This window comes from Tursiops truncatus, chromosome 17 (assembly GCF_011762595.2).
Source record: "Tursiops truncatus isolate mTurTru1 chromosome 17, mTurTru1.mat.Y, whole genome shotgun sequence".
Taxonomy (NCBI): domain Eukaryota; kingdom Metazoa; phylum Chordata; class Mammalia; order Artiodactyla; family Delphinidae; genus Tursiops; species Tursiops truncatus.
In genome coordinates this window covers 34,679,343-34,695,233 of record NC_047050.1, presented here as the reverse complement: position 1 = coordinate 34,695,233, position 15,891 = coordinate 34,679,343, and the positions used below count along the sequence as shown (strand labels likewise).

Here is a 15,891-nt window from a genome sequence, read left to right as displayed (position 1 = left end):
GAAGTCAGAAGAGACCAGAGAAGCTAACATCTGAGCTGCATCCATGTTGATGTGGGTCATGCAATTAATTCATATATTTATATGATATTTATTTTATTCTATTCTATATGTTATACATTTATTTAGAACACTTTACATAAAGTAATATAATAGATATTATAATATGTATTTATTATAATATGTATTTATATAAACATTCCATATGTTCTTTATCCACTGTACTGTTAATAAATATTTTAGTTGTTTCTGCATTTGGGAGAATTATAAACAAAGCTACTATGAACAATCTTGTATGTGTTTCCAGGTACAGATATTAAGAGATTCCTTTTTTATTGTCTTTAGAAGAACAAAAATCAGTATGTCAGCTTTTCCTGTTGTTTTTTTTAAGTTTATATAATGGAATTTGAATTTAATGTTTTCTTTCATCTTTTTATTTTTGCCCAATTAAGTTTATAAGACTCATCTAGTTTTCATTATTGTATATATATATAGTATAATAAATATATCAAATAAAAATTCAAATGTACAAATATTCCATAGTTATATATACCTGATAACTTTTTTTTGAAATACGAGCTGTTTCCAGGTTTGTGTAGTTACAACCAATACTGTGTGAACATTCTTGTTTATGTAAATTGCTAGAATGTATAACTGGGAGTGGAATTGCTGGTCATAAGGTATGGTATCTTCAACTTTATATGATATTGTGAAACTGTTTTTCCAAGGTGGTTGTAACAGTTTACACTCCCACTAGCACTGCAAGAAACTTTTTGTTGCTGTACATCCTCACCAATACTTGATATTGTCAGACTTTTAAAAATATCAATTATATATATATATATATGTGTATATATGTGTATATATATATATATATATACACATATATACACATATATATGTAGTGTTATTTATTATGAATTTAATATACATTTCCTCAATAATTATTATAAATAACAATAGTGAATTTAAGCATATTCTCATATGTTTATTGGTATATTTGAAAATGTCTCATTTTGTGAAATGTCTGTTCATGTCTCTTGCCCATTTTCCTAACAGGCCATCTGCCATTTTTACTCCTTGATATCCTGGGGAGTGCAATTCTTTCTCCATTTTATTTGTTACACCTATCTCTTTTTACTCTGGTTTATCTCTTTATGCTTTATATGATGCCTTTTGGTAAACAAAAGCTCTTGATAATAATCTAGTGAATTTTAATGATAATGTTTAACATTTCTTATATATATTCTCCTATGTTCTCTTCTAAATTTATAATTTGTCTACCACTCCTAGGACTTTGATCCAGCTGGTACTGATTTGGGGTATGGTATGAGATAAAGGTCTAATTTCATTCATTATGGATACATGATTGTCTCATCATTGTATATTAACAAGACTGTCTTTTACTCACTGCTTTTGTCACAAATGCCACATTTGTCACAAATAAAACACCAATATATGTGAGATTTTTTCCTTACTTCTGTGCTCTCTACTCTGTCCTATTGATCTGTTCACTTATCTTTGAACCAGTACCACACTCCACTGATTATTAGGGCTTTATAATACATCTATACATACATAAGAAAACATGTTCTCCCACTTGTTCATATATTTCAACAGTTGTGCCTATTCTTAGCCATTTGTTTTTGTACAAAATTGAGAATGAGCTTGTCAATTGCCATTAAAATGTCCTATTGGAATTTTAATTGTGATTCAATTTATATCTATAAATAAATTCGAGAACTGACATCTTTTCAATATTGTACATTCTGATCAGTGGACATTGTATTTCCTTCCATTTTTACAAAAAAAGTACCATTAATTTGTGTTTCAGGTATTCTTAACGCCTCATAATAAAGTTTTACACCTTCATCCTTTGTAGGTTTATACATCTTAAATTCACTTCTAAAAGATTAGGAGGATGAGAGGGAAGAAGAAGAAAAGAAGGAGGAAGGGGGAGGACAGAATAGGAGAGAGATAAGAGAAAGAAGGAGGAAGAGAGAAAAAAGAGAGGAGGATGGAGTAGGCAAAGAGGAGGGAGATGGAGGAGGAGAGAATAGGAGGAGGGAGGAAGAGAAGGTGGAGACAGGACGGAGGATGTAGACCAGGAGGAGAGAGGGAAGAAAGAAGTAGGAGGCAGAGAGGGAGAAGAAGGGGAAGAAGATTTCATTCTCTGGTCTATGTTCAAGTCAGACCACTTAGTTGTTTTTTAAGCTAACTCACCATTGCAAATGCCATTGGATAGAGAATTGAGCAATGTGTTTTGTTCACACTGAAATGAAAACAAATATAAAGAAGAATAACATTATAAAAATTCATTTCTGTCCCTGAAAAAGAACATCATTCTTTTCTCCATAAATAACAAAGGAAACTAGTATCCAATAATTATTTTTCCTAGCTTTTTTCAGAATGATAAATACAACAAACTAAAATAATAAAATAATTAGTTCTAAGCTTATGTTAGCTCAGTAGATAATTTAAACTATCAAGTCAAACCATCTTCTTTAGAACGTTTTCTGCAAGATTAAGTTTGTTTTAATATTTGATCAGGAATTGAACATTTGTACGTGTTTTTCATTGTAGCGTATCCAGTCAGAAATTAACTTCATTAACACAGCACTCTCAAAGAGAGACCGCCAACCATATATTTCATATTATACAAAAGTTAGCTGTTCACTTAATATGATAAACTCTAGGTCCATCCATGTTGCTGCAAATGGCATTATTTTATTCTTTTTTATGGCTGAGTAATGTGAAGTAAGCCAGACAGAGATAAATATCATATGATATCGCGTATATGTGGAATCTAAAAAATAATGATACAAATGAACTTATTTACAAAACAAAAACAGACTCATAGACATAGAAAACAAGGGTATGGTTACCAATGGGGAAAGTGTGGGGGAAGGATAAATTAGGATTTGGGGATTAACATATACACACTACTATATATGACGTATATAACCAACAAGGACCTACTGTGTAGCACAGGGAACTGTACTCAATATTTTGTAATAACCTGTAAGTGAAAAGAATCTGAAAAAAAAAGATACATATGTTTGTATAACTGAATCATTTTGTTGTAACCTGAAACTAACACAAACTAATAACAATTGTTATTTCTTGAGTACTTATTATATACCAAGAACTTGACATTAATCATTTAATCCTCAGAATAATCCTATGAATTTACTACTGATCTCATTTTTCATCCGAAAGTTGGAAAATTTCTGAATTTGGAAGACTTCTAAAGATTGAAATGGTTAAATAATCTGACCAAAGTCACAAAGCTAGTAAGAACTGAGTTAGAACCTGAGCTCATGTCTTTCCACTCTGCACCTCATGCTTCAAACTTCTACATTATATTGCTTTTCTCATGAAATCAGATTTCATCTTAGAGGGTGACCACAAAACATCTATTTTCCCTTCTTAATCCCAGTGGTTCAGCTTATATGTTTTAAGTCTGATTCTGACAGTTATCAAATAATTTTCACCAGGTTATTTTACATTTCTAAGTCTCAACCTTCCTTTTTTGTAACATTCAGGTAAAGTCAGTTACATCATGGGGCTGATAACAATTAAGTTAGATAGCCCACTTAAAGGGACTTGCCCTTGAGAGACAGTCAACAAATGTGATTCCTTTCCCTCCTCTTAAAATACCTTGTCTGAAATCTCTCCTGCAGAAGAAGTTTAAATCAGTTACTCCACCCTCGAGAAGGTGGAGAACGACTCCACACTCCTTAAGTACAGGCTGCACAGAGTGACTTGCTTTCAAGGACTACAGCATGGAAAGGGGAAAAAAGAGTAACTTTACAGTGAAGAAACCTGACAAATACTATCTCATCCAAGTGATCAAGGTCAACATCAACAGTGATAAATCATGTTTATATTTGTACCCTTGAAACAATGTGATGAAAATGGCACTTCACCTCTATAGTTTTCCTCCTGAAAACCCATATATCCAGTCCTACCATGAGAAAAATAAGAGATAATTCCACCAGAGGGGCATTCTACAAAATACCTGACCAGTACTACTCAAAACTGTCAAGGCCATCAAAAAAGGGAAAGTCTAAGAAACTATCACAGCCAAGAGAATCTAAGGAGACAGGACAACTAACTGTAATGTAATATCCTGGCTGGAATTCTGGAGCAGTAAAAGGACATTAGGTAAAACTAAGTAAATCTGAATAAAGCATGGACTATAATTAATGATAATGTACCCATATTGGTTGATCGATTATAATAAATATGTCACACTAATACAAGAAGTTAATAATAGAGGAAACTGTGTGGTGTGGGGTATATAGGAACTCTCTATACTAACTTCTCAATTTTTCTCTGTAAATCTAAAACTGTTCCAAAAACTAAAATCTACTTTAAAAAAAAAAAAACCTTGTCTGAGCAAAAGAAAATTTTAGGTAAACAGCAGATTGAAACTTCTCTTGCAAAGTGAGACCACAAAATGGTGATAATATTATAGTGAATATCTGTAGCCTATATAATAATGAGCATGAATCCATCAAACACTAGCAGTCTGAGATCCTTCTAAGCTTCTGCATTCAGGGAGATATTTAATAGTGATATACAGGAAGTAGAGCAGTATAATGATATAGAAGTATATTGTTACATAACCTAACAGGGGATCCTTTTTCAGTTTATGTTTTGAATAAGATGTAAATCTTCCTGCTCTGGAATGTTTAAAATGCCCTTCCATCACTACTATCTGTTGAAAATTCAGCTGTCAGAGAAGAGAAGATCAAGTCCCTGGCAGAGCACTCCAGTTCAAGGAACAACTATAGACTGCTATGTTCAGCCTGATAAAGGGAGGCAAAGCTGCAGCAGAGATTAATTGATGCAGACTTGTTACTCCAAAACTGAACTTACAATAAGTGCATAGTCCTTAAAATAAGTAGATATCCTAGGCAGACAGTGTGTGACAAGGACAATATGAGTTGCCCAAAAGATCATCCATGCTCAAGACTATCCTTTTAAGCATTCTGAATAAAGGTTTACCCCAGGTTCCTCTGAGAGGAGGAATTCCAGAGTGCCATCTGAGTCCTTGTTGTGTCCTTTAAAATTCATAACATACAAATATACATACAATAGTTGCTTTATTATCATTAGAGTAGAGCTCAGTTTCAACAAATTCTTTCTCACCATCATAAAGTTCTGAGTTAAAGAATCCTTTTGGGTGCCATTACGTACCAAAAACCTAGATTCAATAAACTCTATTTGATTTTTAGACTCAATTTTCTGAAGTCCCAAGTAGGTAAAATCATATATGTAGAACCTTCTCACAGAAGACTGTGTTAATGAGATTTGTTTCTAAGGTACACTACAAGGTAAACACACACCAATTTGCAATTTCTGAAAACAAGTTGGAGCAACCTTAATCTTGCAGGAAAATATTCTAAGGAAAACACTATCGACTATCGGTAAATAATTTGTTATAAGAATCCTCATGTCAGGTACTCTACTAGAAATGATAAAGCCCACAATCTAGTATATTATTTCAATAAGTAAATTTAGATTTTGGTAAAGTAAGACCACAACTTCTTGTGGGTTAATTAGGTTATTTGACACTCTAGACAGATTTTCCCACAATATTGTTATGCATGGTGTTATGAGCTTAACGTCAGCCGCAAGAGCCTACCTCTCTCACAATACAGTTTAACACTCTGTAAGGTATAGAATGGCTTTGTGATTAAAAATAGGCCTAATATACAACTTGAACAATTAGGAATATATCTCCCCCTTTGGCATAAGAGCAAGTTCTTCTCACCCCAAAATCAAAGGTGCTAGTTCCTAATATTCCAATGAAAGTGACATCCTAAAAATCACAGTGAGGGGTAAAGAAGGTCTGGAGATATATAGACAGGGCCAGCTTCATGGGCTTGAGCCCTGTGCAGTCACACAGGACCCCATGCTTAGAAGGGTCTCTCATTTGGCTTAATGCTCTGTTGTCACCATTTTGAAATTCATAACAACTGTTGAAAAAGGAACTTCACATTTTCATTTTGAACTGTGCCCAGCAAATTTCATATTTGATCTTGTATTTAGGACCTCTGTTATGTGGATCACTATGAGGCCCAGAGGCAGAAGCATGAAGCTGCAGAGACAGGAGTGTGGAATTAGCTCCTGAGATACCAGAAGTGGAAGGGCCAAGGTCTCCTATGTATCTGACTGACTGGGAGGTAGTATATGCTCAAGGATACAAGAGAAAAAAGAGATCTTTGTTATCTAAAAGTCAAGAAATGCTTCATTGAGAGGGCATTATTTGCACTGAATCAAACTAATAATTCTAGCTAAGATTTTTTTTTTTTTTTTTTTTTTTTTGCGGTACGCGGGCCTCTCGCTGTTGTGGCCTCTCCTGTTGCGGAGCACAGGCTCCGGACGCGCAGGCTCAGTGGCCATGGCTCACGGGCCTAGCCGCTCCACGGCATGTGGGATCTTCCCGGACCTGGGCACGAACCCGTGTCCCCTGCATCGACAGGCGGACTCTCAACCACTGCGCCACCAGGGAAGCCCTCTAGCTAAGACTTTATAGTATTGAGTAGGCCAGACACTATTCTAATTTCTTTGTGTATATTAGCTCATTTAATCATCTCTAGTACTGATTAGGAAACTGCAACAGAAAAGATTAAATATCTTGGTTAGGATCCCACCATTCCTAAGTGGCTCACCCAGGCAGCTTAGCTCCAAAGTCCCTGCTCTTAACATTGCAGAGAGCTTAAGGATTCAAATGATTACAGATAGCTCATTCACATGAACTCATCCTGATGCACATTTGATTTACTATCTGTGTTAATTGAGATAATTTATGGAGATAAAGAATGATGGCATTTTAAAATAACGTTATAATGATGGCAACAGTTTATCCTTCTCTGAGTTATTTACCATATTCTCTTTTAGAGGTAGATCTAACTCTTCTTTCTCTTGGTAAAAAGATCCTTTGATTTAAGTGATTTGTCTTATTTATTCTCCTCAGGGTTATAGCACTTAGTACACATGTCCATTAGATATATGCTGAATTAATGAGTAAGTGAACAACTGAACAAATGAATGAACAAAAGCGATTACCTAAAAGCTAACTACAAGAGCCAAATAAAAAGTATAATACAATATAAGGTTTTGTTCAGGAAGAGATCTCTGAACACTTTTATAACATATTATATTTACATGATAACGTTTTTGGGGTATCATGATATAAGGTTATCTGTAGCATGATATTGTAATCATGAAAGAGTTGACCCTACCTTGCTGATTTCATCAAGTGGCTGGTTGTTGGCATTTTCTTTTTGGATTATGTTCATTAGATCAGTATGAAACTTCTTTACATTCAGAAAAACAAGTGGGTTGTTTATTGAGATAATTTTCACCTGCTGCAGCGTTTCCTTTTACAAGGAAAAAAAAAGGAATAGATTCAGAGTTCTGAAAGAAATAAATCCTACAATGAATCAAAATCCTACAAGTCCAAATGCCCCTCAGTTATGGAAGCAATCTCCTGGCTGATGTTTTCATTAAAATTTCTTTGGAGAATTTAGTATACTATCATACTTCTCAGGGAAAATATGTACTTCCTCTTTATTAAGAAACATTAGTAACCATGAGATAAGTCTGCAGCTTTTCCGAAAAATGGTCCTTATTCCTGCTAATTGGGTTTTGGGGAGGCAACAGCCTAGACTATCCAAAGAGTATCATGAAGACTTATCCTCCTAAAAGTACCTCTTCCACTCAGTCTAGAAATTTAAAATTCCTTTACCTAGCCATCAGTATTTTTAAAAATGAAAATATGTCCTAAAGGGTCATTGTCAAGTCATTTACCTCATAATGACATAGTCTTCCTTAGGCAGGAATATAACCTTACAAGTGACTGATAGTTCCGATTGAGAGAAAGAAACCAAGAGGTATTATCAGGAAGGTAATTTCACTTTGGGCAGGCCTAGATTACATTGGATTTAGGATGTAGGCAAGACATGAGGAAATGAGGAAGGAAAAATTTCAATACAAAGGGTGTCTGCTTTGGCCATTTGCCCAGGTCTTCCTGGCAATACCATCTTCTCCATGACCTTTGGGGCAGGGGTCTGTCTTAGAAACTGAGAGGATGGTAAGTTCTATGAAATGATAACTCCTTACCAACTAAATAAAGCAATATCCCTTCAGACTTTAGTACTCACATTGAGGAGGAGACACAGACAGGCAGAGATAGAAAGATAAAAGAAAATATCAGATATATGAATTTGGACAATTAGTTTAACCTCTCTTAGATTCCTTGCTTTTTAAAGTAGGTAATTTTTTTTTTAAACAATTCCATCATTTAATAAGTCTGAATTCATTTTTACCACATGGTCAGCTGTTGAAACAGATTTCTTTTAAACAGATCTTAGTTTTAAAACAGTCATAGATACTGTGAGTTCTGTATAAACTGGTGGATAGTAAGTTAGTTCCTTTGTTTTGACTTATAAGCCTCAATTTCACCACAGAATAAAGAATGTAGGGAAAGAAAGCATAATTGGTCACTCATATAGAACAGTATTATTTCTATAATTTGAAGCTTTCTGAATGGACGGGTTCAAGCCTGATATAACTGTAAAAGGATTACTTAGTGAAAAGACTATATGGAAATCATACAAAATGTTATTAACTTTAATCAATAGCTTAAACAGCACTATGTTACTAATTGGTATTCAAACTCAAAAACCTGTTTTTGAATCCCCATGAAGGCAGCAGGGGTACACAACCATGCCACCTTGTACTTAGGGGAGTGTCAATACATATTTCAACAGAAACTTTGGCTTTAGGAAAGAGTCATAATGGCTTTATAATGTCAAATAATGGCTTTAATTGTCATTTTAAGTATACCACAGGGGAAAGTGTGATTTAATTAAATATATATACCAGTGATGCTGGTAAGGTTGAAAGTTACTCCTAATTTTGATAGCTATAAAAACTAGTTTGTGGGCTTTCCTGGTGGCGCAGTGGTTGAGAGTCCGCCTGCCGATGCAGGGGACACGGGTTCGTGCCCCGATCCGGGAAGATCCCACATGCTGTGGAGCGGCTGGGCCTGTGAGCCATGGCCATTGAGCCTGCGAGTCCGGAGCCTGTGCTCCGCAACGGGAGAGGCCACAACACAACAGTGAGAGGCCCATGTACCGCAAAAAAAAAAAAAAAAAAAAAAAAAAATAGTTTGTACATGACAAGACAATGAGAGAAAAACAAGCAATTCCTTTGAAACAAACAAACAAACAAAAAAGTTCACAGTGTTTTGTATCCAACAGTATGCATTTTATGACAATAATGTACAGATTGAGCACACTAGGTCTCTATATCCTAAAGAAAATGAGCATTTACATTATTCATGGGCTGTACTGAATTTTTAAAAAAAGATCAACTATACACTCACCCCTTACACAGGATAAACTGTCCTGGGCTGTATAGCTTTAGCACCATCACTAAAGTTGTTTGTAAAAGCTGACCAATATACATTTCAGTTTTAAAAATGAAGGATATAGAGTATATGTTACAAGTCTCAAGTAGGCAGTGTCAAAATGACATCTATTTCTTTGCCTGCTTTGTGATCATACCCCTTGGAGGTGTTATGGGTCTCATGGTATTTGGTTTCTTTTTCTCTGCAGGATTTAAAATCTGAAAAGAACACATTAGTGTTTCATCCACACTCATCATGGCACCTGCATTGTCAAACCCTCCACAACAACTGCGTGCAGAAAACAGAGTGACCAATTGTCTCTTTGCAAAAAATTTATATCCGTCTTCAACCACCTGATAGGCTCTACATATAAGATCCAAATCATACTTATGGAGAAATTTTGCAACCACTTCTGCACCAAATGTGAAGGACACGCCTCTGTCATTTTCAACCCAGCCTAAGACATCTTTATCAGGGTCAGACCACAAAAGAAGACCTTGATCTGGTACATCAATTGGTTGAATAATTCACTGAATCTGCTCCATAGACTGAAGATCCTGGTGATAAACCTCCATGACAGCAGAATATTTTCTCATCCATGATGGCTGCTATTGGTAAACAGTTAAAGCAGTCTGTGAAAGTTTTCCATAGTTTAATGTTGTATCTTCTTTTACATTCATCATAAAATCCATAAATTCTATTGATGCTGGCATATTCGTGATTTCCTCTGAGAAGAAAAAAATTCTCGGGATATTTGGTTTTGTAAGGCAATAAGAGGCAGATTGTCACCAATGACTGCTATCCCCTGTCCACATAGTCCCCAAAAAACAGGTAATTGTTTTCTGGCGGGAAAACACCATACTCAAAAAGTCAAAGCAAATAATACTACTGCCCATGGATATCACCACATATTTTGAGTGGTGCTTCAAGTTCCAGTAGGATAGGCTGACTTTGGAAGATCTCTCCGAACTTTAAGCAAAGTCCTCTGATTTCGTTCTCCTGTAGCTGGACATTCTTACCAGGCTTGGACACTCTCACTTCCAGCAGCCATTGGATGATGCTGTCGATGTTTAGTTTATATCTTCCATTACGTTCCCACCGCCGACCCTCCCGCAGCGGCAACAACTACGGTAGCACCTTGGGATTCACGCCTCTTTTCCCACACCACCAGCACAGACATGGTGGTGGCAGCGGTGGCAGGGGCTCCCTGTTTCCTCCTTCTCTCCCCACTGGAACCACGAGAGCTAACATAGGTAAATTTTTAAGCTAGATAATGTCAAAAAGTTTCTATAGCTACACAACTGTTTAAACTCTAGAAAGTTAGAAGATTTGCTGAAAATAAACAATTCAAGAAAACAAAAACGCTTAAGTTACCAAATTAACTTTTTTTTTTTTTTTGCTGTACACGGGCCTCTCACTGTTGTGGCCTCTTCCGTTGCGGAGCACAGGCTGCGGACGCGCAGGCTCAGCGGCCATGGTTCATGGGCCTAGCCACTCAGCGGCATGTGGGATTTTCCCGGACCGGGGCACGAACCCGTGTCCCCAGCATAGGCAGGCGGACTCTCAACCACTGCGCCACCAGGGAAGCCCTACCAAATTAACTTTTAATCAAGAGGAAATCTCTTATAAGCCAAAAATAAAACAATTATTTGGCCTGTCAGGTTTAGTTATGACAAAGACCCACATCTTAAATGGACTCACTAATCACACCAATTGTTTGTGCCAATATGCTTTAAGATAATATACTTTTTAAAGCTAGGTATTTATTAAGGAACAGAGACTCAAATGGGGCAAGAAAAGAAATTCTCAATAGAGTTGAATTCACTGAGTGGGGAGGGGTCTTCCAAATTGAGAGTGAGTGTTTCATGTGAAGAAGGGGTGGGAGCGTGCATAAACAGAAGGGAGGAGTGACAGATCACCACTACTCTTGAAGTTAGCTAAAAGTTCCACCTAAGAGTTCATATTCAAATCTTTCTCTATCTTACTGTTTTCCCTCTTAGTTTTGGTACAAAACATTAAATAACTAGTGAGGTGTAATATTCTAATAAAATTAAGATTTCCATGTGACACAGTTATTATTCAGGTAGGTGGCTAGACTAGAACAAATCAAGTTTTAAAGACATGGAGAAATTTCAGCACTTTCATCTTCCTGCAAATCCCCTCATTCACTTCCTCACATATTTAGCTTGAGAAGAAGGTATGAATTAGGTAGAATTTATTAACCAGTGATCTTTAAACTGAGAATTCTGTTTCAAAGCTAAGAATGTCAAGGCTACGGTATATGGCTGTACGTGTGGGGTGGATACACTGAGGACTTTAGAGGCCTGAGTCAGTCTGGGACTTTGCATAAGCATTAAATTCCCATGGAAAATTTAAAGGAAGAAAAGAAAGGGATAGGAAAGGAAGGTAGCATTGGTGGAAAATTTGAGCCTGGGACACCTTCAGAGTCTTTGAACTCCAATAGCTTTCTATGAAGCAAATCTTTCCATACTTGTTAAAAAACACAAGCCATTTCCCTAGGTGTCACAGAAGGACTCCTGCTGCTACTTTCTACTTCCAGTCTACTCAGAAATACCCTGACACTGATCCTTCTGATAGGAGGCTAGTTCTCTCTGTTCTGAGGGCAATCATGGGGTACTAAAACAAGTAAAAATGAAAAATAAAGAAAAAAAAAAGGTTAGTGAAACATTACAAAGCAGGTTCAAAGTAAGGCCAATTTTTTTAATTGACAAAAATTCAAGTTGACATTTTCTTTCTTCACTTTAAACTTGTTTGGGTCATCCTTCAGAACAAGAAGCTAGAACTCAAACATAATTGGCCTGCCTAAACATGGATTGAATGAGACAATTTATATGTTGTTTCCTTAAAAAGGTGTCCACTGTGCAAGAAACAAATCCTGGTGGCATCAATTACCCTCTGCTAATAAAACAGAGGGTCACTGATTGTGTTAACAAATACCATGACCCCACTTTGTTTTATTCCCTTCCCTATTCCCTATCTTCCTCCATCATTTTATTTGGAATAGACTATTAGTTTAGTTTGACTGTTTTATGTCAACTTAATAATGGAAAAGAGGTTTCCAAATAACTGAACTAGTCTGGGCCATGATTATTCTGTGAACTTTACATCTATGAACCATGCTATCCTCTTATCTGCATGCTGATACAAGCTTTCTGTTGTTGTTCTATTGATTTGTTGCATGTTGATTGCTATATATATGGTGGTTACACATGCCACTGAAAGTTCAAACTAATCAACGATAGAATTATCATTTTTAAAGTAATAATTTATCTGCTTATGATACCTTGAAACTATCTGACCTACAAAAATTATTAATTGCACGAAGGAAAAGGAAACTAAACTTACATCATCCATTTCTGTCTTCACTTTAAATTCCATTTCTTTCATATTTTTTATACTCAGAGTCTTTGCTCTAGAATTAAGGCAGATATAAAATACAATGTCATTTCCAAATTACTACATCAACCATGAAGAAATAAAAAGGATAAGCCATTTTATTTTAACAATTAGAACATATTTAGAATGGTTTAGATGCTATATCCCATTTGTTCATAAGACACTGGTAAATGTGTGTCTCTCTGGGATCCTCAGAAACAGAGACATCTAAATAGAGATTTTAGAATGTAATTTATCTCACCTGGGCTCCCAGCTACCATATCTTCAAGCTAAAGAGGTGGATTGATAAAGAAGAGCAATAAGGGAGAAGGCTAGAAAGTATACGGTATTTAAGAAAATCTTGTTTTAGGGTAAAGGAAGTAAAGAGGGAATCAATGGTAAGATTGGACCACATAACAATGAATCTATATATAGAAACTTCATAAAGATAGAATCTATAGAGGTAAAACTTAAATTTTTAAGAATATATTATTTCACAAAGAATTTCAAGGGAAGGATGAGAAGTGAGTAGAAGCATTATCGGATGATGAACATTGGGAAACAGAAAAAGAATTGATCAAAATATGGAATGGTTTACAGATGTGCCGTAAAAAACAAAAAGAATGTGTTCATTAATAAATTATCTAGAAAAAAGTAGCTAGATTAATAAAGCTTCTGAAAAATTAAATTTTTTGAGGTTATTTAACTTTTCAAATGATTACATTGTTATATGGTTTGTGTCTCATTAAATACTATATCCATTCACTTAAAAAAATAGCTCTGTGATGCACTGTATAGCTGTGGGGTTAATTTGTTTACTTTAATAGATTTTATATATTCTATTTTATAGTTCTGACTGGTCCTCATTAAGACCAGTGCTGTTATATATCACATGTAGATAAAAACTTCTATATAAATAAAACATGAGAGTAATACTATCTATTCCACAGAAATAAAAGTAACTGGCAACAGTATATTTGCTGCTGTGTCAGAATAAACAGCATTTAAATAAGATCTTACCTTGGGAAACGACCAATCACAATAACTATGGTACACACAACACCAAACAGCAGCCCCACATTGGCAGCAAAGCATATTGTAAATATATATGTACTGACCCATATGCCCTGAAAAACAAACAGGAAACAAGATATGGGTCCTTTGTATTCTCATCTTTCTCGTTATTGCTAAATTCCTCACAATCTTGTTCTCTACCATTCCTGTGATGAAATCTCTCAGCAAGAATATATTACTCAAGGAGTGGTAAACAGAAGCCCAGGAACACAGAAACAAACCCAGGCCCCAGCGGACTCCCAGTGACAGAGGTTAAGGGAAAGGCAAAGGGAAAAGGCACATTCTTTTTACATAGATGCTGCCAACCCTTATTTCAATCCCCAAAAAACTTTCTATTTAAGATCTGTAAATAGTTGGCTGATGTGCTTGCTTCAAAAGCATTCCATAATTACCTACTGTTTTCTCATTTGGTGTAATAATATTACAAACAAGTGTTTGTAGATTTTTGGTCATTCTCAGTAATATTCTGTTTTCTGGGATTGCTATAAAGAGAACTAAGATAGCTTATTACTATTGATACGTAGGACTCTCAAAGCCTATTGTTAAAATGATTGACTCTAACAGCACAACCAAAGCCACTTTTAGACCAACCACTATAAAAATAGTTATACTTTTATTTGCAAGGGGTCACTTCTTGTGAAATTGTGAAAGCTAAAAACTCAAGGCCAACTTAGTTCTTGGGAATATTTCAAAAGATTGCAAGAAAATTCTATTTCTCCTTCAATTGGGATTCCAACAATATTGCAGTTTTGTCTACCACCTGAAATTACAATTTGCAACAGGATACTGTATTATATTGGCAATTCGAAGTTTATTTCTGACAAAAATAGCTCTAAAAGGAAAATAATTTGTGAAATCCAGAAAGTTATATTTTCTAAACACAAAATTCTGCATTTGGCAAATAGTAGACCAACAAAATTTTCAAACTCTCTCTTTTCTCCCAAATTACCTTCATTACTTTATGCAAGTAATTCTAAGTTGATTTCTTTCTGTCCCAATAGCTGTATTACCATTTTAAACAACATAATTCAATTCCATATGCTAATGAAAGATAAATTTCTCTATAATCTGAAAACAGCACAGATTCTTGGAGGGGTATAGGTTTCTTTTTTCCAGACAAGTTTGAAACAAATGTTTCTAAAAGGTATTTTTTAACTTGAAATTTTTTACTTCTCCTTTATCTGTATTATTTATCTACACTGAGCTTGAGTGGTTCTTAATGTTGAGCTATTTTCAAAAGCTAAGCTCTTGGAAGCAAATGGACAGATTTTTATCTGTAAAATTCCTTTTTGATATAGAAGAAACAAACATTTGGGAATAAACATGAAACTATATTTTAAGTGTTCTCATGTTAAGATCCATCACCTACAAACGTAATGCTGTTAACACTTATTATTACACCATCCTGTCATCTAATAGGTTAGACACTGAGATATTTTTCCTCTATTCAGGTGAATGGAGAGTCATTTGAATCTTCTATTTGTACACAGTGTGTCTTTTCCTTCCCAACTTATTGCACCAAACTTGATTGTGTACAAAATAAGGCTGCAAATTTTTGATCATTACTTCAACTTGCCATGATTGCTCTGTTTCTCACTCATCCCCTAATGCTTACTGAACCTGCCTGGGTGTGGCAGAATAAGACCTCACCAAAAGCTTTATAAGTCCTGTTCCTCCTGGCCAACCTCCATGATTCAATATAGCATGGGGAACTGAGGATCCTGGTCCCTGCCATTTAAAAAAACACAGAGCCTGGATGCCATGATTCATCAGAGCGACCAAAAATGTTGGTACCATCTGGTTCTATTTTTAAAGTGAATTTACTCTCCCACAATATCACCTATTGTAAGCTGGGCTTATAATGCTTAGTTATTTTCCAGGGCTACATTTATAACTTTGAAAAAAATATCAAATAGAAATTAGTAACATAGACAAGTAAATAGTTCCACTGGTTAGAATAAGTCCCAACACTATTCTGTAACAATTCCTATTAAAAT

General features: G+C 35.3%; 2 protein-coding genes across 2 annotated transcripts in view; both read right to left on the bottom strand.

The window, feature by feature from the left end:
• The window catches only part of SLC26A7 (solute carrier family 26 member 7), a 181,450-nt gene that overhangs the window by 30,861 nt on the left and 134,698 nt on the right, over positions 1-15,891 (bottom strand). Inside the window, exons 11-14 of the mRNA XM_019925419.3 lie at positions 13,841-13,947; positions 12,791-12,857; positions 7,254-7,391; positions 2,221-2,269 (exon numbers count right to left, since the gene is read on the bottom strand). Of these exons, the coding sequence (XP_019780978.1) occupies positions 2,221-2,269; positions 7,254-7,391; positions 12,791-12,857; positions 13,841-13,947 (361 nt within the window). The remainder of the gene's footprint in view (positions 1-2,220; positions 2,270-7,253; positions 7,392-12,790; positions 12,858-13,840; positions 13,948-15,891) is intronic.
• LOC101332449 (serine/threonine-protein phosphatase PP1-gamma catalytic subunit B) lies at positions 8,514-12,625 on the bottom strand. The gene is given in 4 exon segments (XM_019925385.1): positions 8,514-8,584; positions 9,582-9,981; positions 9,983-10,549; positions 12,551-12,625. Coding segments are annotated over 4 exon segments (1,113 nt in total).